A 24,927-nucleotide genomic window follows, 5' to 3' on the forward strand; every position below is an offset into this window, starting at 1 on the left:
TAAGAAACCCTTCCTCCCGCTTAGATGTGATGAATTAGGTATATTTAGATGGGTCACTGAGATACCATACAGGCTTGCCTGAGCTGTTGCCAAATAAGCTGACATGCTTCCATGGTGAGGTGGTTCCATGCAAATAGCTAGCATAGTTTCCAGAAACAGTAAAGTCATGGTAGTGCAGTGCTTTTCTCTGGCTAGTTAGCATTTCAGTTGGAGCAAATCAGCCTGTGCTCTTCACCATATTTGACATGGCTGTACGGCTGTGTGTTGTAGAGCTTGCTCTGAACCTCTGTTTGGCTATGGTTTCCTATAGAAGTCCCAAAGCAATCTGTGGCCAACTCGAACATTCAAATCAATTCACTGTCATTAGTGGTGGTCAAAACCACATACCTACATAGGAAGCTCATTTCATTGGTGTAGCTGATTCTAGTACAAAGCATACATATTATGGCTGACTGAACAGCCCTTTGTCTCCAGAAGTCTGTCACAGGTTTCATGCCAGATGTTGGGGGCAGAATTTTCAGAAAGAGCACATCTTCTTTTGAGGAAGATTTTGAGAAAATTTCCAGCATTTAAGGAGTGAAAAATCTTACCAAAATCCAGGGAGTTATTGCTCTCTTTAGCAATGTTAAGAAAAAACTCCTCATGTGCCTAAATACGTGACTGATTTTTCAAAAGCCACACAGCGTTTCCCTTTGGTTTAACCAGGGCCTGATAGCACTGAGATACTGTGTTTGAGAAATCAAACCCATATGCACATGTTTTAGAAAATCATGGCCCACCCTGGACCATAAGGAACCCAAATGTCATAATTACCTTTGGAAGCCTTTGTAGAATACAAATGAAAATAAGAAACTTGAGAGTGGGTCACCCAGCCAGCACATGATCAACAATTATTCCTGTTGGTATTTGTCTTCACTGAATCTAGCTATTGTGGTACGTATTCACGAATTTTTATTCATGATGGTGAGCTTGTTAGGAAAGTGGAACCCATGGCATAATTTATTTCATTAAAATATCAAGCAAAACTGTAGATTTTATTATATGAGGCTTACAGACATATTTTCAACCCATCTTCTAAATGTTTCAAAGAAGTTATTTTTCATTTGAATAATGAATCAATTTGAAACTAAAGATGAAAGTTAAGCACTGGCTCAATAAGTAACTCTATTTTGGGATAAAAACTTCATCAGTAATTAATTTTGCTTTTGGGATTTCAGCCTGATCAAAGGTATTTATCTGGTGCCAAGAACTATGTGATAGAGGTTTGCAAACTTTCCCCTACAGCAATTCCTATATCCATACCAACACTCAAATGCCTTTTCCTATGAGTTGGGATCCAAACGTGACGCCTTTCCCTATCAAGTAGAATAACCAGGATTTTCCTAAACTAACCAAGTAGCCCAGGATAAGCTGATGCTTAGGGCTTTTTTTCCTTGTTGATTTCTAAGAGTCTGCTCATCCAAATGAAAAAGACTCCCCTTGCTTCTAGTAGGGTGCTTAAGAACCCCTAACCCCCAAACCCCTAAAACCTGAGCGGAGAAAATGAGCATCCATTAATGAAAATCAGTAGGCTTTCTGTTCACTTCCCAGGGTTGCTTCTTGAAGTCTATTACTGGTTGTGGAGGGATGAGTCACCTTATCGACTGTCATGTGTTATCCATCATGGAAATCTTCGCAGAATTGAGTCACCTGTGTTCAGTCCGGGCTGGAGTTGGACTGATGCAAACCTCTAATTTAAACCTCAACAAAAATAACTGTTTATCCCAATTTCAATTAGGGAAGAAGTGTCATCAGTTTAAATATTGGCTTTGCTAATTGACTTTGAATGATGTGTTCCCCTGCAGTATGGTGTTTCCTACCCCATCAATATCAGAACTGGCAATATTTCTTCCAGCCTCTGTCAGCCTCAGGAAGACAGTTTGAAGGCTTAATTTCAGCTTTACTACCACTGGCTCTAGCCTCACAAAACTCCAAATTCAGTTCATTAATTTTTCATTCCCTGAAGTTCATCTTCATTTTGGAGGAAAGTGACATGAGGTGTATCTTCTTTATGTGACTTCTACAGGATCATTTTTATTTGGACATCTTTCAGTGTGCACTGAGACCCTGCTAGCAGGATATATAAAACATGAGGGTAGACAATGCTAAGGAGCAGCTGAATCCTGGGATGAAGGGGATTTATTTTTCTTCATCTACTAGAGCCAAATCTGGTGTGGTCTAAGACCCAGGAGGCGTCTCCCATCTCAGACTGACAGCCGTGGCTGCTGCTGTTCCTTTTTGCAAGTCCAGCCAAAACCAAGGCTGAGTACGTATTGCAAAGATGCAGGTACACACACAACACTGACATCAGCCACACAGACAACAGAGAGATGTCTTGTCACCCATATACACACAAACAGCATTACCATAAATTTGAACACAGCCCAATCCTTCTCTTCCTTTCCAACTGATCAAGATTGAAGTTTGCTGATGAAAACATAGACGTACACAACTCCTATGACTTGCCGTGCTCTCTCTCCCCCTTTGCCCTCCCTCTCTCCCCAGGATCATGCAGAAATTTGGTAGAAAGATTTACTAAAAAGACTGGATAGCCTGCAGTTATGGGGTGCAGGGCTCAATTAGATAAATTCTGGCCAGCAGCTTGCTTGCATACAACTGGTCCCTTTTATTCTACCTTCACTTGAGTTTTTCCCATGCTTGTTCTTCCTTCATCCACCTTGACCCCTCCCTTTCTCTGCCCTTCATATCCCAAAGAAACAACTTGCACCTAGTTGCTTTTTCCCCATTAGTTGCAGTTTTGCTACATCTGTACTTGCACACATTTTTTATTTCTTCTGCCATTACTTAGGTCAGCTTGGCTTTAAGTGGTATTGTTGATATAGTTACTTAGGAGCTGCTGGCCCTGCTAGTTTCCACTCCCCAAATAGTCCCTACTATTCCCCTCCAGTTATCTGTGAAGTTAGTCACGAAGATATCATATAACTCCCCCTTAACCACCTGTGAAGTCCAGTTGTAACTCACAGTGCTCTCTGTAACTATTATCAGCTTCTCATCACTCTGTTATTGTTATGTTCAGAGTTTCTCCCGTCATCTCCAGAGTTTCTTGTGGTCTGTTTGGTTAGCTCAGGCCAGATCCTAGTTATCTGTCTGCACACCTTGACAAACAGCAATTATTTGTTGATTAATGCTCACAGAAGATAGGTATGACTAATAAGGCTTTACTTCTGGACAGATTCTGCTGGCCAGTGGTCATCAAGCTGGTGTGGGAGTTGTCAGCTTCTGGTGTTCCTTGATGCTAACTGATGCTTTGTGTTGCTGGTTGTCGTCTTCTGACTCCACCAGGGTTTTATACCTCCTGCCAGTATTTTTGTCAGATCCATCAGAAGCTTCCCCCCCCCCCCCCCCCCCAGTTTTGAATTAGCTTCAGCTTGTTCACAGGTGTCCTGCCCTCCCCCCCCCCAAAAAAAAAAAAAAAAAAAAAAAAGCAGCAGCTTTTTGGTAAAGATAAACCAAGATCATGAAACTGGACTCTGGGTCAAGTGTTCTCTTTGGGATTTCATAAGATTTATGGAAATGTAGGTGATGTTTTTGTACTGAAAGAGAAATGAAATCAAAAGGTAGTAGGCAGGGGAATACCAAGCAGAAGTGTATTTCACCTATCCCTATTATGGTCTGAAAGCACAAAAACATCTTCATTTAGAAGTGACTGAAATCTTTGAATACAAGTATCTGCAATGCTACAGAACATTTTAGCTACAGAATGTTGTTTTGTTTCTTCTGTCAGACTCTTCCCAATAGTCTTTGGACAAAATTCAGAGCTGGTGTAAGTTTGGTGACCATAGTATCTTCTTTTAGGGATGTATATTGCCCTTGAAAATTTCCCTTACTAGAGTGAAAAGTACCAACAATAGTGAATGAGACATTCTGCTGAATAATTGCTTCTTGCACTCAGCAGGCTTCGTCCTTCTCTCAAGTTCACTGATGTAACTCCTTGACTCACTAATGTTTCTTCTGATGCCACCCCGCATGCAGTAAATCAGCTCACAAGAAGTGTCCACCTATGTAAACTCTTTGAGAGGATGATAGTTGGTAGGAGAAAGTGGGAGAAATAAATTTTCTCAGCCTGGTCAGGTACCCAATACTGGCAGATCTTTGGGTATCACACACACTACAAAGCCCATTTGCCTGGGTAACGCGGGGCTCCTAGCCCTTTGGAATGGGCACGTGTTACAGGCTGTAAGTAGCAGTGGGCTGCACGGGGGAGACAGATAGGAACTGCTGCGTGCCAGTCAAAACTGGTTCCAGATGCAAGCCAAGCAACAGTGGAAAAAAAACCCATTGCACAGTATAACCTTACCCAGAGAAGTGTGCAGCATCTCCCCACATAACATATTTAAGGAGTAATCTACAGCTGTTAAGGTGTGGACACTCCACACATAAGGAATGTGTGACAAACAGACCACACTGCAGAAAAATTTGCTCCGGAGAGAACTGCAGCCAGTGGTCATTCCTCACGCTGGAGCAGGGACAACTAAAGAGTAGGACAACTGGAATCCCTATGCCCAAGACAACTGGAAGCATTGGGCACTGAGTGGCAGAAGCCATAGAGTTGGGCTGGCAGAAAGCGTTACGTGCACTGCCTCAGCTCCCGTGCTGCCTCTTGGCTCACTGGATGAACCCTGACAGAGTGTGTACCTCACAGTGAAAATAAAGGAAGCTGAGACTCAGGGGCAGAGGAGAGAAAAAAAAAAAGTACATTGCTATGTTTAATTGCATTCTTTTTCTTTCCCCAGTACCTGGATCAGGGGTAAAAGATTTATGTTGGTTGGTAGTAAATTAACTCAGGTAAAATTCCCCAACTTCAGACTGGTTTTGTTTGCAATATCGGTATATTGGCAGAATTTTCTACCATGTGAGATCATTATTGAATAAATCGGCTTCACCATCTGCACAAGTGGAAGCTTGTTTTAGAAAGCAGAAACATGCCCATAAAGCTCATCAGTAGCAACTTCCTGAATTCATCCACAGCTGTTGAAATAATGGGTCTTTTTGATTATTGAAATGACAGGAATTGCAATAGCACTCACATACACTCCTGAAAAAAAACAGAAAGATGGGTACTTTGACTTGTTTATACCTCAAACAACTAAAGTTCTTTTAATATGATACTGGTAAAAGACACCTGATTTTTGTATGATGAAAATAGACATCTCAAGGAAAAAAAATCTGTAGGTTAAGTTTACAGTGCAGGAATAAAGTTCATTCCTGTTACTTTACTACTGAGTTAATATGGGGAAATACATACCAATTATCCTGAAATATTGTATCTAGTGACACTGATTCCTTCCAAATGTACTGGAAGTTAAAGGTCATCGATAAGCATTGCTTCTTTCCTTTCTAGCACTGAAGAGGAAAGTATTTCAAACAAGTTCAGCTATACTGGGAAACTGCGTTTAGCCTCTGCAGTTATCATCACTCTCCTTCCGATGCCTTTTCTGCAACATGCCACTCCTGAGCACAACGATCATGGCAAGTCTTTTCCCATTCCCAGAAGAACCCAGATTCAGAGAGGCTTTCTCACTGGAAATGACTGATTTTCATAGCCTGAACAGGAAGGGAGTAGGGAAGCCAGTGGAACTGAGACATTCAAATAGAATATTAGGTGTCTCTGAGTATTACTCAAGTACTCATATTACTTGAGCTGCTGTTTCTGTGTGTGGGGGTGATGAGCAGCGACGACGCTGCCCTCTGTGTTGTCTGTGTGGCTGGTGACATTAGTGTTGTGTGTGTATCTGCACCTTTGCAATTTGTACTCAGCTTGAGTTTTGGCTGGACTTGCAAAAAGCAGCAGCAGCAGCCACAGCTGTCATCCCTCTGTGACATACTGCGTTGTGTGCCCTGTGTTTCCACATTTTATCTTGTGCCATCTTTATCTCGTGTGTTGCGAGATTTGTATTTTGCTCTGAGCATACATAATAGAGGTCTTTTCCAGGTCTTTTGCCACTGTATCCAGCTTCACCTTTTCTTGCCGTCTTCTCAATGACCACATTGCAAAGTGACCGTTACCAGCTTTGGAAAATCACAGTCTGCCTATTTGCAGGATTCAGTGCTCCTGCTTCACTAAGCTTAAATCTCACCTTTGCAGAGCAAATCAAGTATATGAATCGGGAATGTGGATATTGCTGTACCTGTATAGCTGTTATTAAAACTCAGGGCCTGTCTTTTTCAAGGGGGCAGAGTAGGAGAGTACAGGGTGGGTTTGCAACTTGCTGTCCCTGCCAGTCATTACTCCTCCATTTTACCTTTTATAAGTAAGTCATTAGAACTCTGCAATAAACCAGTTTATGTTACTGCCTTGGCAGAATCTCAAGGAGAAGGAAAAAAAGAGAAGACAGCGTTCTCTACTGCATTAGTGAACTGAACTAGCCCAGCAAAATCTGACAAAATACTGGAGCTAGTGGGAGGATATGGGTGGAAAAATGCAGCTAAGATCACAGTTGTGAGAAAAGAAGTCTAGAGGGGTGGGCAGCCCATTTTCAGTAGCAGCAAGGTGTTTAAACGTCTCATCTGTTTGTAACTTGATCATTAGATACAGATAAATGGAACTGGATGTGAAGGGATTTACCATGCTTCTTGGGTGGCTTAAGGGGCCAGTGCTGAGCTCAGTATTGCTGCAGCCAACCACCAGTTTGGATACCTCTGCTAGGGGCTGAAAAGCCTCAGGACTACCGTTGCGTAGCTCAGAGAGATAGCACTCGGCTGCAGAGCTCGGTGCGGTTCCCCTGTAGGTGTGAGTGCGCTGTTCGTTTCTGCATTGCCTTGCTCCCAGTCGTTACAGGTCCAAATGACTGAACTATGTTGGACTGCACTACAAGACAGTTTTGATCAAGTTCCTTTGAGTCTAGACTATGAAGGCTCATCAATTGTCATAGCAACCCTGTATTGTATGGTTTTGTATTATGAAGCTGTGATAAGGCTGTTGCTCATCCCTTTGAAATAAGTCATAAATCACTAATGCTGCTTCTCAGTGACAGGACTTCTTTAAGTATTATTCTAACAGAGAAACTGATTTGCATTAAATGACATGCCTGTCAGCAGAGAAAGACAAATGGTAAGAGTGAAACGTTCTACGTGTATGCTATAGACATTTTTATTTGTAACCACACTCTAAAGGCACCTTCTACATTGAAATGCGTTGGTGCCATTAAAAGCCCCAGGGAAGGTTGTGCCAGGAATTACTGAACTCAGATAGGATGTCTGAAGCTCTTGCTTTTGTGATGTCCATGCCCCATGTAGGGTGTGCCGTATGGAAGCTGAGTGCTGCTCACATCAAGGCAAATGGAGAACATAAACACAGATAGTTAAGTAGTGGACATTTTGTTTAATATTTTTGCATCATTGACACGATTCTTAGGGTTGTGTAGAACAGTGGCTAAAGTATCTTTTTGTCATTGCTGTGGAGGTGATGTAGCTGTGAAAACGTAGTTTACTTAGACCTTCTGTAGGGTGCCATTGATCAAGAAAGTGGAGTCATACAAAATCAGCATTACAGACATCTATCAAATGATTAAAAAATGTCTGCTGGCAGGTCTCAAAATATAATGCTAAATAAGCAATGCATGATCTGTTGTGAAGGGGAATGTATTTTATCAGATTTGCTGATAGCTTATAAATCTCCATCCTTGGAAGTATTCAGGACAGATTTTACACAAAGCCACAGTGATTTGACACAGCTTTGGAGAAAGTTCTGTGTGGAGCAGTAAGTTGTATTAGAAACCTCCAAGGTTTACTTACAACCAGCATTTCTGTGGTACAGATGGAAGAAGCCCGGATAATCTTAGTTAAGCAAACCTTTCTGCATGTCTGCTCTGTATGCCAACATTAAAGCCTAACAGTTAGTCTAAGACTGCTACAACACCTGCAACACAGCATCCAAGGGTGCTATGAAAGCACTCTGTGGTGCAAGACATTTGCAAGAAATCAAATGTCAGGCCTATCTTCCAGAAGGGCAAGAAGGAGGATCCAGGCAAGTACAGGGCAGCAAGCCTTACCACAATTCCTGGGAAAGCGATGGAGCACCTAATCCTGGAAACCATTTCCAGACACGTGAAGGACAAGATGGGGATCAGGAATAGTCAGCATAGAATTACAAGGGGGGAATTGAGCTTAACCAACCTGATTGATTGATAGTTCCTACAGTGAGATGGCTAGCTTGGTGGGTGAGGGGAGAGTCATGGATGTTGTTTACCTCAACTTTAGTAAGGCTTTTGACACTGTCTCCCATTAACATCCTCACTGCTTAGATACTTGGACAGGAAAGTGCTTTGGAAACTGGCTGAATGATTGGGCCCAGAGGGTCTAAAGAAGAGAAAGCTCCAGAGGGATCTTATCAGTGTGTGTAAATACCTGATGGATGTGGGGAATGAAGAGGAGGGAGCCAGACTCTTCTCAGGAGTGCCCAGTGACAGGACAAGAGGCTACAGGCACAAATTGAAACACATGAAATTCATGTGAACGCAAAATCATGTGAACACATGAAATTCACATGAACCCAAGAAAACAGGGTTTTTTTTGCTGTGGAGGTGGTCAAACACTGGAATAGTTTTCCCAGAGAGGTTGTGGAGTGTCCATCTGTGGAGATACTAAAAACCCAACTGTAAATGGTCCTGGGCAACCTGCTCCAGCTTGTCCTGCGTCAGCAGTGGGGTTGGACAAGATGTTCTCAAGAGATTGTAGATGACAGTAGTACTTTATGGCTCCTGAAATTCTGACTCTATATAATTTTCAAAGCCCCATGGGCCTAGCAGTATCTCCAGGCTGACAAGATTTATCCTCAGTACCACAAGCAATTGCATGAGTGTGGACCATAATAAAAAAAAACACATGACACAGAGGCAAATCAGAGATGAGGACAGCTTAGGAGAAAAGTTTGATTTGGGTTTGGTTTTGATTTATAAGCACATTCCCTTTTTTGTATAACACTGAATACAAGCTAGAAACATCTCAAGATGAAGAAAAAGAAACAGCATATTGTGTCAGTACTGTTGAAAGAACAAGGATGGGGAGAAGATAACAAACACACTGTCAGTGTTCCGGCAAGCAGAAGTGAATTTTGCATTTGGACCCATGAATATTAGGTTGGAAGGGTCTAGGCATTTGCCCAGATTGAGACCAGATGTCCCCCTGCTTAACAGAACTCCTACTTAATGGTATCATTTAGCAATAGCACTCAAGTGGAAAGTTCTCCCAGAAGAAGTTATGCTTTAATGTCTCAGCTACATTTGTTAATGGGAGGTGTCAGACCAATTTACCTGGTCTTCTGAATATTTTCAGAAGTTCTTTTCTCGGTTATCTCCACATCTTTACTGGTAAAGGATACTTTCAGTTTTTGAATTCTGCCACTTCCATATCCTCAATTCATAGCTCAATATTTGTTGTCATCATGTGTTTTGTTGTTTTCTACTTGACATACAAATGCTATCCATCACATGCTGCTGCTTCAGCTTCTCACAACACTTACGTTGCTTGCCTGCCTACACTTACCCATAGGGAAGCAAGCAAAATAGTGAGCTAATTTTTCTGAGATGCTCTGTCAGTGGTGATAATAGCAATTATAGGATAATCAGACAATTATGGAAGTAAATAGCTTTTGCTTTAATCAGGTCTCATTAGCTAGTGACATTGATTTGTCATGCCAATAAATGTGAAAAATAAGCCACTATAATGATAAAGTACTTCTGCTAACTGATCAGCTTTACAAGTTACTGTTAATACAATGAGTTATATATGACTTTTTGGACTGCCGTTTCATGTTTCTGCATCAAAACTGTAGAGCATGTATGGTTTGTGATTGAATTCTGTTGTGACCTTAACACGGGGGTCCATTTCTGGTTCTAGGGCTGTGTGGTACTGGAAATGCTGATGGTTCGTTTGAGGAAATGGAAATGGCTAGACACGAAAGCACAGAACTGAACTGCAAAAGAGGATGTTCTGTTTTCCACATGAGGATTCAGGGGTCAGCTCAGGCTTGATTTTGCTGACTCCTGTGCTTCTAAAAAAACTTGTTTGATGATTCAGAGGAATGGCTTGGACTGTAGCCCAAACCTGTGTGTTCTGTGAGGAATTAAGACCGATTTTTGGTTGTAGTTGTCATCTCAAAGCTAAGACTGTTTCTTTCTGTTTCACAGTCACACTATAGTTCTCTCCAAGCTTTCTCAAAAAATGCTATCTTCATATTGTTTGCATCATCACTTATCTCCACTGTTTGTTTCTACTGAAAAATGAGAAAAATATCAAACATACTCAGAAAAGGGAAAGGGAGTCGGGGAAATCGTAGCAGTACCTGCAGAGACTGGAAAGACAGGTAAAGAGAACAGCAGAGATTGTAACAATTTTGAGATAATAAAACCCCTTTTCCTTTCCCTTCAGCAGAATCTGGACCCTGGAATAATTTTTTGTCTAAAGGAGAGGTACTCTGCTTTAGCAGTCATCTGTGAGCAGTGATCTGCCTCTTTCTCCAGCTCAGCTATGTATAGCACATGTCTTTTTTACCCTTTTTGTGTCTATCCTCAGAAGCAGCAGCTATTTTGAGGGAACAGTCTACTGCCCTGGCTCACCTCAGTCAACATACTGTGCAGAAATACCAATATACTGGGGAATCTCTAGCTGATGAGTCACATCCTCTTTACACTAAAACAATATATGAAAAATGAATTTAATGTGTTATTTTTCTTTTACAATGAGGGTATTAGAAAACAAACATATTGTTAGATCAGATCTGAAACATCAGTTCTGTTTCTTTAGTTGCTTTTGGAAAAGGTTTGTAAATGCTGTAAATTCACACTAATTTTTAGGAAGTTTAGATACGATCTAAAAGATTTGTCTTCCTCCCACCTGCCTGTGTGCTTTGGGGATTAACATCCGAGATGATCTGTGAGAAACGTTGAAAGAAAATGTTTCAAAAAAGACTAAAAGCCTCCCACTTTTCCAGTTGGAACTAGTCTCTGAGTGCTTAATGCCTATTGAAAAAGAAATCACCCGGCTTTGTTGTATGTTCAAACTAGGCAAGTGCACACACTGGCATAAATTTACACCCCATACGCTAACCTGAAAATTATTAATAAAATGTGTTCTCCATGCCACCAACACAACACGGTAAGAGAACGTGAAGTTCTCTTTAATTAGCGACCCTTGGAGTAACATTCTTCGCAAAACCTTTAGACACATTTGGTAAGCAGTGTGTAATGGCAGCAATACATACCTAGCCTCTGTTAGAAGGAAAAAGGCTGGGAAGGGTTACAGGTGGGTAGGTGGTATAAGTCCTCTGAGAGGGTAGGATGCAATCAAGGCTTGTGTAGGGAAGAGAGGAGCTGCCGTGAGGGGACTAAGGTTGCGAAGTAACTCTATCTTCCAGTATCTGACTGAAAACAGAGCCGGGCTCTTCTCAGGGGCAAATAGTAAAAGAACAAGAGCTAACAGTCCCAAGTTACAACAAGAAAAATTCCAGTTGAACATAAAATGTTCCCTTGTAAGATTAGTACAGCACTGGAACAGCTGCCCAGAGAGGCTGAGGAGTCTCTGCTCCCAGAAATGTTCAGGACTTGTCTGGACAAGGCCCGGAGCAACATGAGTTAGCTCTGAAGTTGGCCCTACTCTGAGCAGGCAGTTAGACTAAAGACTTCCAGAAGTCTTTTCCATTGCAAATTATTCTAAGCTTCTGTGAGGTTCTATAGCAAAATAACTCCAGCTACTCTGTTTTTGGTGTCCTCTTTGCATTTTGAACGCCTTCTCCCCCCCGCGCCCCCCCTTACCCATCTTCTCCATATACAGCAGGAGTCATTGCTTGCAGCTAAAGTCATCTATTCAGCTGCGAAAGGAGTTCTGAGCCCCTCAACAAGGGAACTGACAGCCTGGTAGGAGGTGGGTCACTCCGGCGCCTTCCTGCTCCACCACCCTCCTCTTCTGCTCCTCCTGCCTGCAAAAGCAAAGCATGCTCACCCGTGACAGCAGCCTTCTAAAAGCCAACGTCCCATTTCTGTAACACTCACGGGGCTTTGTAATTTGGAAGTAATTATAACACTGTGTTGTTTTGTCTATTATACCAGTGACACTGGGACATGCTTTTGTTAAGTGAATCTTTCTTTCTTAAGTGTTATTTACACTTAAAAAAAAAAAAAAAAAAAAAGCTTGTGGTGTATTCTTCTCACAGAGAACACATTACATTTACCAGTATGCACAGTAATTTAAGTTACTGATTACACAACACAGGCAGATTGTCCTCTATTACACTGAGTTCAATCCATATGAATTGGGCCACTTATTTATAATGCTATTGACAAGATGTTGAAATGACAGCATATATATGTATTTTTTTATGTAAGTACGTGTGGGATGTATTTTACAGGTAAAGGAGAGTTACTGTTAGATTATCTTCTTAAAAGAGGGGATTTATTCGTCATTCCATACATAGAATACCATGTATACTTTATAAAATTACCTTCTAAGTGAAGGAAGTTTCTCTTGATTATTTACAATCAAATCTGTATGTGGTAAATTAATTTATGAATTAATATTAAATTTAAGACAAAACCTGTAAGAAATTATCTCTGAGAAGGTTCTTCAAACTAGCTTTGTCTCAGGCAATATTGTCTATATTCTGGACCACTTCAACCCCTATTAAAAGCCTAAGGTAGTGTAAAAAGGCTCTAAACCTAATTCTGAGCATAGGCAGATCCCCCGAACAAGCCCTACAAAAACGAAAGCAAACCAAACCTGTGAAACTTCATGACATCTGGCGAGGGCTAGTTGGTGCTGGGAATAAGACATACATGTGAGAATACAGTCATACTATACTGTTCTGTAGAGAACCTTGGGAACACAGAGTGGCCCTCTTAACATTAGGGACTACCTCCCTCCCTAATCCTACAAGCACTGCAAAGTGTGAATTGTGCACTATCTAGCTTTTGGGGATGCTGCTTTGGGTTTCAAGTGACAGGACAATCCCTGAGAAGAGTTTTAATACTTTTGCCTTAAGATTAGAGTCAAGGCAGAAGCGATCTGCTTTCTCTTTTCTCCAGTGCTGTATTTGTTACTCATCAGGGACAGACTTTTGTCTAAATACTGTACTTCAGTTTCTTTCTCATGCTCTACCCTCAACTCATGCTCATAGAATCACAGAATGGTTTGGGTTGGAAGGGACCTTAAAGATCATCTAGTTCCAACCCCCTGCCATGGGCAGGGACACCTTCCACTAGACCAGGTTGCTCCAAGCCCCAACCAACCCGGCCTTGAACACCGCCAGGGATGGGGCATCCACCGCTTCTCTGGGCAACCTGTGCCGGGGCCTCACCGCCGCCACGGTGAAGAACTTCTTCCTTACATCTAACCTAAATCTACCCTCAGTTTAAAGCCATTACCTGTCAGTGGGAAGGAAAAGAAAAGCTTTAAACATATGTCTGTTTCAGACGTCAACAGTCATTTTGTCATTAGTATTTACTGCAAAGCTTTGAAGATCAGTGGCTTGGGTTCAACCCTGGAGTCCATGATAGACTTTCTTATTCAAGCCTTGAGAAGATTAGGCTCAGACTCTGTGGTAGTTACCCAGACTTGTTGGATTGCTGAGGAAAGCCTGTCCGCCACTTGCACCTGGCCTGCAAGCCCTTTGCATATCCGTTTCACTAATGCTGACCGAACAGATCCTATGTATCTGAACTCATTGATGCTTTCAAAACCTTAGTGGTAGGTAACACCTTGGAAGCCTAAATTTTCTGTTTGATCACTGTGATTTGAAGATACTCAGCACTGCAGTAGGCACTCGCAGGTCTTTTATGTGACAGAGAAATACATGGTATGCTTTTGACATGAAGAAAAGCATAAGCCGGTTTCCCAGGGATGAATGTGACTGAAGTCTGGTCATCACCCCAGAACTGGGCCATTAACAATATCAGCAGGGACTTAATCTTGCAACACTGAAGTGAATGGGCACTTCTAGGCAAGGTGGCCACTGTTGAAGAGAGATCTACATTTCACAGTCGTTAGGTGAAAGATGAGGCAGAAAGGACAGTACACAGCAGTGCTTAAAATACCTCTCAAACTGGTTAATGAGCTGTTCTGATCACATTTTCTTTGCTGCTTCTTGTCCAATGCTTTCTGTTGGGCAAAAATGACACATTCTCGGTAAAGGCAGGCAGACCCTTGTGAATTCTTTTTTTTTTTTTTGTGTGTGTGATTTGTCTTTTTTTAAACAAGGTGGGTTTTTTTTTTCCTTTTTCATTATTCCTTTAATATTAAAGATATTAAAGAGTCATGCAGTGGGTAAGAGAATTGGATGGTTTGAAGTGCTGTCAAAGTGTCAGTTAGACAAACAAAGCAAGAGTCCTTTTCAGTTAGTCAGCTCAGTGATTACTGCAAAGGAGAAGATGAAAACATTGTTTGAGTATCTGTATCTAAATGGAGGGGGCTGAGAAAAAAATCTGGTAGAATTCCTTACCTTAAAGTCCTAGAATCACAGAAGTGTTAGTGGAAGGGGACTTCTAGAGATTTTTCTGGTCCAGGCCATTACTGAAAGAGTAGCCGATCTAGCTATTAACTGATCCCTTGAAAATGACAGCACTATTTCACAGATAAAATGCTAGTCATTTTGTGAGGAAAGTTGTTCATCCTCATTCCAAGAAAATGAAAGAAAAAGTACTATAAAACAACAGCGATGAATTACACTGCAAACAGTATCTTTTACTGCTGAATTACAGTTTAATTTCATTCTACATAGATACCATGTGATACAATCCCTAGACCATAATCTTTAGACCATAAGAAAATGGAGGCACTGTACAGTTTTTGTGAAGGGAAAACCAATAGAAATACGTTTCTAAAAAGTGAAAAGTTGACAAATACTGGCAAAATACATCTTCAAGTATGCTTTATTTGCAGGTGATTAAAAAGATTTTTAGGCAAAAAACCTAGTCAATCTCATCCAATACATGATGGAACATGATTTAGTGCCTAATGCCAGACAGATGGGAAAATGGGTAGATAGGACTGATGATGCAGTTTTTGACAAATTACATGTGATTAAATGGTCAACATTCATATAGTAAAAAGACTTGATACATACGTATGAAGAATTATAAGCAGTTAATATTTTAACTATAAGCAGGAGATATTGTAAGAAAAACCAAGGGTGTAAGGGGTTGGGGAAGCTACAGACATCTTAGTAGTATCAGAAGCCATAGACATTTTTTTAAAGACATTAGCTTGTTCCTGCAAGTCACGGCACTCTTGAGAATAGTATTTGCAATTTAAAACTTATCTAAAACATCACCAAAAGGAAACACTAATTCCTATTTTTTTAAAAATTATTTTGTATTAAGAATCTTGCAAAGAACTGAAATAGGCATGGCCAAGAAACATGAATTACCCACCATTTCAGAGATTTTGCATTCGTCACATTTAAATACTAGGTGTCTGATTTCAGAAGGTCTCATGCAAAATCCAGCTATAAAAACTCACCACAGAATATTTTCAAGGATAAAAAGCTCATGTTTTTTAAAGCTCTGACAGACATCCAGTCATGAAGGTGAATTTTAAAACTAGTGGTCCATATTTTCCAGAGGACATTCAAAAAGATAGTTGTTGAACTTTCTGTAAATGCCCAGCTCTTATCTACACTTTGCATGGAATATTTGCCAAAGCTATAACTTTGGACAGTTAATGGAATGTATCACTGCTTAGAGTAGTGCCAGAGGTAACATCATTATCTTGCCATAACTGCGTAATGAGAATTAAATAATCACAAAACAAATTCCTATTATGAAATTACTTTTTTTCTCATGTACACTATATATATTCATTTATATTGAATATAAGTCCAGTAATACTATCACAGTAATGTGCTGTAGTGGTCTTTCATAGTGAGAAAACTGCCCTAATCATCTTTAACATGCAAAGCTTGGAAGAACCAGAAATTCACAGTAAGTAGTACAATTTGTATATGCATCTTCTGCCATCCTAAAGTTAACCAGAACACTCAAGACTGTTGCTTATTTTTCCTATATGTTTGACAAAAGCTACAGTTCTGTATACTGTACATTCACAGTGGGATCCCAGCCCCCTGTACTATCTGCAAGAAAGATCAGGTTACCACTTTCCATCAGAGTAAACATTCTAGTATTTAATATAATAATCTTGTGAACAGTTGTTCCTAGCTTGAAGTTCAGCAGTTCAGGACTTGATAAAATTCTCCTTTTCATCTCTCTGAAAGGCTTCTTGCTAGCGCATTTTGTAGTCATTAGATACTGACATTTCACATAGCTGTCCTTTAAAATCCAAGTCTACTGTGAAATCCAGGTCACGCTGTAAAAAGATTTAAATGTAACATGTAAGTAGGACCAAAAGTTTAGTGTATGAATTCAGTTATCATTGCTCAGGTCGAACAGACCTGCAGATTCAAGAGATACCTACTGTGATTTCCAGCTTCTTTTGTTTTTAAATGTTAACACCCAAAAAGTGTGATACAGGATGTGTAATAGCATTCAGCATACAATTGAAGTCTAGGGCATATTTGTGTATTCTTCTTAAGGCTGATTTATTGTCCCAGCTACAACTAGGAAGCTTCTGAAATGCTGTGCTAGCATATGTATTTTATAACAAATTTTTTCAGGGTATCCCCCATTGAGATGGTCTTAACCTAGGGTAAAGGGCTTTCACACTAGGAGTTATTCCAGAACAGATCTAGTAAAATTCCTATTCTAGAGAAACCCTCAGTCATCTTCACCTTATAATGACATGGTTTTTTGGAAAGAGGCACTACATAGCCCTACAAAATGAAGCTGTCTCTACAAGCTTTTGAAAGGCTTCATGTTTCAGAAGAACAAAGCATTAACAAATCCTTTTGAACCAAGGTGGTCTCTCTGTCTTTTGATAACTATCAAGAACACATTAATTTTAGCACCTGAATCTGCATTCAGGTGCTTACAGTTGTGCAAACAAATGTGAAATATTTTCTTCATTTTTCCCTCAAAAGAAAATTGATACATTCAGCCCAAAAGAAAACGTTCCATTCCCCCAAGGACAACAAAAAGGTGGGAAACAGACTATTTTCCTCTCCTTCCACAGCAAGCAGTAGCTTCAGGAGTGAATGTATTTGTTTTAATGCCAAATTTATTTTGCGTTTATTTCTTTCCCTGTACCAACACTACTACGAAAACCATACCCAATCTGTATGTGGTACAAAAAAAGGAAAAGTAATGCAAGAAATGAATGCAATGAAATGTTAAGATTTGCTGCACTAAACAAATGCAATATTTCAACATTTACAATAACTGCATAGATGGGTTATAACCAGGTTATCTTAATGGCTGTATGTTGTAATAGAAAATGAAGAGATTCTGCTCAAGGTTTTTGGCAGAAAATGGTGCCACTGTTTTTCCTGGAAGCCCATACTTCTCATGTCTTGCTCTTCTATACAGGCATGGGTTGTCCACCAGACCATGGCTCGGTCTCCTTACAGTTAAAAGCAGCACTGAATAAACTGACATACTTGGTGAGGGATTCTGCCCATAGCAGAGAAATTGAGGATGTTTCCACCAGTCATGATAATGTGCTTTAGCTTTAGCCTTAAATAAAATATCTGTATTTTCTGTGGAAAGCCACTATTTTTAAACAACCTTATCACTCGATTAGTGAGTCCAAGTACATTTGATGAGTGACTTCATACAGATGTTAAGCAGAAATCTGTTACTTAATCTCCTAAAGCAGCATTCTTGGGCACTGAGTGGGAAATCTGGCTATAGAAGTGGAACTGAAGTACTTACTCTTGATCATCCTGTGTTGGCAGAAGGGATCTTTTACCACTGATTTTAGTGACAGTATGAAGAGACCCTTGCCTACTTGTGTCACAAAATGTGAGCCAAGCTGATTGCAGAGGGCAGCTGACTTGGCGATGTACTTGAATCATTTCCTCCTTCCCATGCTAGCTTGTTTGCAGGCTGAGTTCTCTAACATTAGCACCGCGTTATCCTTGCTGTCACCAGCTTTGGTGAAGCTGTGACTAGAGCTCTTACTAATAAACATGAATTTAGAGCCTTTAGCATGCTCATTGTTTTACTTCTGTGCATTTTATTTACTGTTGATTATAGTTTGTGATCAATAGAATTGGATTTAGAATCAGTGATGCTGACTCACCACATTTTTTGCATTTGGTTTCATGGATATAGTCCCATAGATTTCTTCTCCTCGTCTCACAGTTAAATAGTCCTCTAAGTAGAAGACAGTTTGCTTCCAGTGAGTATAGGGGGCATCAGGTGCTAAAAAATATATATGGGTATTATTTATAGAAATTTCATCTTTGTCTTACAAATCAAATTAAGACTTGGGAACAATTGAAAAAAGCCTTTCTTCTCATAGAATGCTTTAACTTATATACTTTATCAGCAACATGCTTTACAACAACACAATTCTATTGACTGTCAGTGGGTTGTCTTCTGATTTTTACTGGAATATGTCAGATATGAATCACACCCAGCAAGAAGGATTCCACAAAGGGGTTACTGGGCATGATAGGCACTTTTTGGATGCTTTCCTTTCAACCCACATACACTCAAATTACGGAAGTCTTTACCACTAAATGCTTTGAAAGTCAGAAGTTTAAATTAGTTCAAAAAACAATTACAGAAAACCATGAAAGAAAGGTTAATCAAAAACTATTAATCACAATGATATAGATGAAACCTTTGACTCATGATCCCAGAACAGCAGATTTTATAGTTTCCAGAAGGATACAGCTGGGGAAAGGCCACTTGCACCTTGACCTGGTTTTGGATTTTTAAAAGGCATATGCTCTGGGCAATTTGCCAGAGATGGATACTGGTTTAATTAGTTTCTAGTCTTGCTTAGCAGAATTGCTTTGATGATCCTTCCGCTATTTCAGATTTTTATTTTACTTGGGTTTTTTTTCTGATTTAAATTCAAATCTTTGAGCAGTACCTAATGAACTTGCATTATTTCTTGTTCCTAACATTCTTGCAGTTAAGAGCATCTAGGAACCTAAGAATAGCTGCACAAGTTCAGAGACTTCCTGACCTGCCAAAATCCTCTGATACATTTATTTTTCTTCTGTTTGTTTCCCCACTCACTTTTTTGATGCGGACATGGGCCCACTATATCAAATCACGCTAATTATATCTTAACACTGTTTAATAAAACAATGATTTAATTTCATTTCAAGATCAACATTTCAAAAAAATATTTGGCTTTAGAAATTGTTTGTGACTGGGAAAATAATGAAGCTCTTTCTTAAAACTGTCAGGACAGGAATTTTTCACAGTTCTTTTTTTCCAAAATTCTAGAATCAGAAGACTGATATAAATAAACTTGTGTCAGAAACTGTTTCGGCAAACTGATATCTTCCAAAGGAGAAGTGTTTTACCAGATAATTTCTGCCTATGTGTCTAGACAGTTTTAATGACTGTTAATCTCAGTTGCTAAATGGAGACATCTTCTTGCAGGACTTCAGACCCAGAACCTGTTTTCCATTTGGACATGCCTCTGTAGAATTTCTAACTGAAAACATGTTAGACCAAAACTAAACTGAACTTATATTTTAAATCATAACTGCTGTCTTGTACACACACGTACATGTGCACATGCCTTTATGCAGAGCTATCTTCTCCCTAGCAAAGCCTGACATATCTGGAAACTTGTGCTCCATGAACAGAGTGTGTGTGTAGAATGTAGGCACAGGTCTTCAAGTCCACTCCAAATCACACACTTATTTTCTTCATAATTAAACAAATGACATATCAGTGAAGTGGCACTTCCTCATGTCCTACAAACTTGGATATTTTACTCAATTCAGTAGAGCTTTGCCAACAGACACTAGCTGAGAATCCAGACCAGTCTTCTAGACAGTGGTGTCTACTCCTTCAGTTACAGAAGGCCAAATGACCTTTTTATGAAGCAACTTGTTCCGCACCTATCTTATCGTGATATGCTGAATAGAGGCAGAGAACCACTTCCCTCAACCTCCTGTCTACACTAATGCTAATACAAGTCAGGATGATTGGCCAGATTTGCTGCAAAAGCATACTTCTAACCCATGTTCAGTTTGTTGCTCACCAGAATCCAAGAGTCTTTTCCAACAAAGCTGATTTCTATCCAGTTGGCCCAACCGATAGCATGGAGTTGTTTGGTCCCAGCTCCAGGACTCTGCATTTGGCTTTGCTGAACTTTATAGGGTTCTCATCATCCCATTTTGAACCTGTGTAAGTCTCTCTAAACAGCAGCCCTTTCTCTCCAGCTTATGCTCCTCCCAGTTTGGGATCATCAACAAATTTGCTGAGAGTACACTCTATCCCACCATCCAGCTCATTAATAAAGATGTGGAACAATACTGACCTCACTGTTGGCCATCTGTAGGATGCTACGAATAACTGGCTTCTGGTTTGATTTTGCTGATTGAGCCATTTTTGAGCCAGTTTTTCACCCATATTATTGTTCATTTATCCAGTCTATATCCCACCAATATAGCTGTAAGGATGCTATGCAAGGTTGTATAAAAGGCGTTGCTAAAGTCAAGTGATACAACAGCCACTGATCTTCCCTCATCCACACAGCTAGTCGTCTAGAAGGCAATCAGGTTTGTCAGGTATAATTGGCTTTGGTAAAGCCATGCTAGCTGTTCTCAATCACCTTCTTGTCCTTCATATAGCTGGAAAAGTTTCCAAGTGGATTTGTGTCATAACCTTCCCAGGAACTGAGGTGAGGTTGACTGGCCTGTAGTTCCATGGATCCCGCTTATTGCATTTCTTGAAGATGGGTGTGATAGCTGCCTTTTCCTAATCATCCAGAACCTTCCCCTATCACCACGACCTTTTAAAGATGTTAGAGAGTAGCCTTATGATGACATTGATCAGCACCCTCAGCATACCTGGATGCCTCCTGTCTGGTCCTGTGGACTCGTTTAAGGTTCTGTAGTGCTGATGGCATTCCTTGAGGCACAACTCACATACTACCAGTTTAATGGTATAAAAAACCCTTTTTCTCCAATGGCTGCAAGGCACCTCTCCCATTATTTTAGATACTTTGAATAACAATTAACCTCTCCACATAAACAGTCCTTGTCTTAGTGCAATTAGAGAGGCACAACATGGGACCCAGAGGGAACCCTGGACCAAGTACTGTGCAAAGGAGTCACAACCAATTGGCTCCCCCAGGCTTTAGAGTGGTCCCTAGATCTGCTATACTTGGTGATACGGCTGTAGCCTCATTTGCATCAAAGAAGGTCAGAGTGACCTTTGGCTGTAGAAGAAGCTCTTGTCAAAAAGACACAAAGAACTTGAGCATGGACTTGAAAACTCTTCAGAATTTCATTTTGCATGGATATCTGGCTAGCAGCTTTTCCTCCTTTGCATGTATGACATCCAACCTTTATTATTTGGTGGGCCATACAGCCAGCTGGAGAAGTTAGCTACTGAAGTAAGATGTTCAGAGAATTGGCAATAAAGCAAAGAAAATCATTCAATAGGAGAAATGTAGCATATGCCAAGAGACAGGAGACAGAATTTGGAGATATAGGAAACCTCTCCAAGCAAGCTTCCAAGGAGGCTCAGCCACAAGCGGCTAAGAGAGATGTAGCTGCAGAAAGACTAATGAGAAAGAGCAAGTCATCAAAGCTGAAAGGATCCTAGAATGGGAGTGTATGACTAAGTATTCAGAACCTCTGAAGTAGCAGCCTGTGGAAGCTACAGATAGTTTAGAGGAGCTAGGTTTTCAGGCACTGCTGATGAACCCCATTCTTGATAGAGGTTAAGAAATATTGGAGATTGTGACTCCCTTCCCCTCTTTTTTATGACAGGTGGGCACAAAATACCTTGCACATACATTTGCTAGTCGAGATGGGTCTGCAAAAACGTCTCTGTAAGAAAATTTGGCATACTTAGTATTTGCCCTAGGCTTTTGTCCAAATGTAGCCTCTTTTCCCTAATACTATTTAATCTCTCTCCTTCCTCAGGTTCTCACTTCCTGTGTGCTAAGGGACGCTGAGCCCACCTGTGGTGGTCTTGCAGAACATTTTCTCTCTAAGTGCCTGAGTGAGCCCTCTTTATTCCATGCACCCAGGAGGCAAGAAGAGGCAAGAAAGTCCTTACCTCAGCCACCTTTTTCTGTACTGATACTGGAGCAAGTCTAAGTACTCTGCAGACAAGCAACTCCTTGCAATAACATAATGGGTCCTTTTCCTTGCCACTTTTGATGTCTATTCACTGGGATGTCTGAGAGTTAAGCAAAGAATGGCTGGGTTTGAGGGCCAGATTTGCTGATGGGACACATTTGACTGGAAAATATCCTAGTCTATTCCACAGATATTTCTTAAAACATGTATGTTCATATGCACACATAAAACAGAAAGACATTCCATTATTCCTTTGCAGATGAAGCCACATTCTCAATGATATAAAAGACCTTTCAAGTAGTTCTGGCAATATAAGTAGACCTCTTTTACTAAGGTAGGTTTCAGTTAACATCACAACACAGTAACTACACCCTTCATTCAAAGCTATTTTTTACAGAGAACTGGAGGTTTGACTATTTTACCTTTTAGAAAAGATTAATGGGCTGCCTTCTGCTGAAAAAATCAGCCTTCTGTGGAAAAAAACAAATGCCTAAAACCTAAAGTGTTTTTCACCGTAGACAATTTTGTTCAGCACGAACTCGGAACTCAGAAATATTAGCACTTCAGGATACCACTGCCCCATGTCTCCCTAGTTTACACTTTGTTTCCCAGCACATTCTGATGTCTATCATGGTGTGGAAAATACTATAGTATAACACATTTATAGACTGACCAGGGAAAGACAGTTACTGAAATACATAAGAATATGAGGTACCAAATAACATCATCCATATGGTTATACTTCTATTTATAAAAATATATATAAAATAAATAAGTACTCTAACAAAGTACTTTGAGATCTGAATCTCATGTAAAGGGTTGAGAGCTCCTGTGAAGGGAGAAAAAAAGAGATTTCTAATCCTATTTAACTTACCTCAGGTCCCATTTACCCCTGTTTGAGTTATGTAATGGTGCTAACTTTAACCAGCACCAAGTGTAATTTGTTGTTCTTGTCATTAAAGCAGTCATGAAGTTTTTACATTTCTTGCAACACTGGCTGGTTTATTCACTCTGGTAAATGATGCCTTACAGGAATGGAGTTATTCCTTTAAATATCTGCTCACCGAGCTAAGTTAAGAGTTTTACATTTGGGTTATTAGAGCCAATTTACATAAGCAGTATGTGTGTGGTTATATCTTGGAAAAAACCCGATGGTTTTGTTCTAGACTCCGAGACAAGCAAAAGCTTTTGTTGAGTTTCAGATCTGGGGGAAACTAGGATGCAGAGCGGCTATCTCTCACTGAGCCAACAATTGCCTGTCTAATCTGAGAAACTTGACACAGGATTTAGATATAACTGGTGATGGGCATAGACTCCTGGGTCATAATTCCCACTAAGCTTTAAGCGTGGTAGCCCTTGTGAAATCCTGCCTCTTTTTTTTCAGAATTCCTACAAGCAGTTGTCCTTTCCCCATCTTGCTCACCTCCTCCAAAGTGACAATCGTTATCAGTGAAATTCAAACCCGGTGGTACAGTAAACCTTCCTGTACCACCTGACCAGTAGCACTGATATAGTGATAGCAACAGAAATGAAATTAAAAGAAATACAGATTACCTGTAGAAAATCCCATCTTCTTGTGGCACTTTGTAAATTCAATATTAAAATAGGTGACCAAGGCATGAATGTAATCATTACGCTGAATTTGGAGGCAGAATGCAGAAGTAAATGCCAATTCTTCAGTCTTCACTGTATAAATATCTACTTCCTGTTTTGAGGAGAAAGAAAAAGACATTTACATGCAAATGCCTGTGACTCTAAGGTAAGTGTTAAGTGACGTGCTTAAGCATTTTATTTAATAATCCACAACAAGACAACTGGCAGCCCTTTAACAGTGTAAGAAATCAATGGTACATCTGAATATATCAAATCATCAGCAAATGATCCCGTTATCTAAGTTGACAGAGTGCGGTAAGAGAGGGCACTCAGGGGAGAGGGTGTGTCCTTGGGAGTGGTAGGGAGGGGCTGCGGGAGCTGGAGGAAATCAAGGGAAAAACGTGCTTTGACAAATATAGGCACAATGGATGTTGAAATGGAGATATAGGTCCCAGTTCTAAGACCTTTGATCAGTAGGGACTGTCAGCATGAGGAAAGATGGCACAGTCGAGTTTTTAATAAAAATAAACTTCTGATTTGTTTGAGCACCTCTGGAAGGGAATGTGCTTTGACGGTGTCAAGCAGTCAAAACATCTGAGGCATGGCAGGACCTGCTTTTTGCTGATAATGCTTTCTAGTCCTCTGTCAGATAACCAATTCCAGATAGTAAGCACAGGGATCTTACTCTTGAACTAGACAGAAGCAAATCATGTAAATCGTACTATGGCTTGATTGCAGTACTTGGGAGCGATGATGTAGTCTCCAAGATTACTTATTTCCATCAATATTTAAATCTCACTGTTCAAGGCTTAAACTGAGGTTTTTTAGGTGGATCTGATTTTCCCAGCTAGGTATCGCTTTTATCTGGCTTGTTTCCAAAACTCGTAGTCATGATAAGGAGGATGTGAAGTCTGAAATAAATACTATTAATTGTATTCTAATGCTATGGGAAATGTTTCCTATCAGTGCACTTTCTGATATCCTTCTAAGTGTATTGGGGTTCACTGTCCTTATTGTCCTTGTCAGGGTGTATTTCGCAAGAGCCAGATACCCATAAAATATTTTTCTCTCTATTATTTGGAAAGGCAGTATGAACAACAAAACTGCTCATGCATACAGAGGAATAGAAGCTTTGTAGGCAGAAATCCAAATTTCCTCCACTCAACCAA

General features: G+C 40.2%; 1 protein-coding gene across 2 annotated transcripts in view; it reads right to left on the bottom strand.

The window, feature by feature from the left end:
- Window positions 1-14,758: 14,758 nt before the first annotated feature.
- PRMT8 (protein arginine methyltransferase 8) overlaps window positions 14,759-24,927 on the bottom strand; it is a 65,319-nt gene continuing 55,150 nt past the window's right edge. For both annotated transcript variants that reach the window (XM_049822164.1, XM_049822165.1), the window contains 3 exons: window positions 23,720-23,870; window positions 18,181-18,302; window positions 14,759-16,350 (listed from right to left, as the gene is read on the bottom strand). In XM_049822164.1, coding sequence (XP_049678121.1) covers window positions 16,267-16,350; window positions 18,181-18,302; window positions 23,720-23,870 — 357 coding nt within the window. In that variant the 3' untranslated portion in view covers window positions 14,759-16,266. The remainder of the gene's footprint in view (window positions 16,351-18,180; window positions 18,303-23,719; window positions 23,871-24,927) is intronic.

Source organism: Accipiter gentilis, chromosome 18, assembly GCF_929443795.1.
Source record: "Accipiter gentilis chromosome 18, bAccGen1.1, whole genome shotgun sequence".
Lineage (NCBI taxonomy): Eukaryota > Metazoa > Chordata > Aves > Accipitriformes > Accipitridae > Astur > Astur gentilis.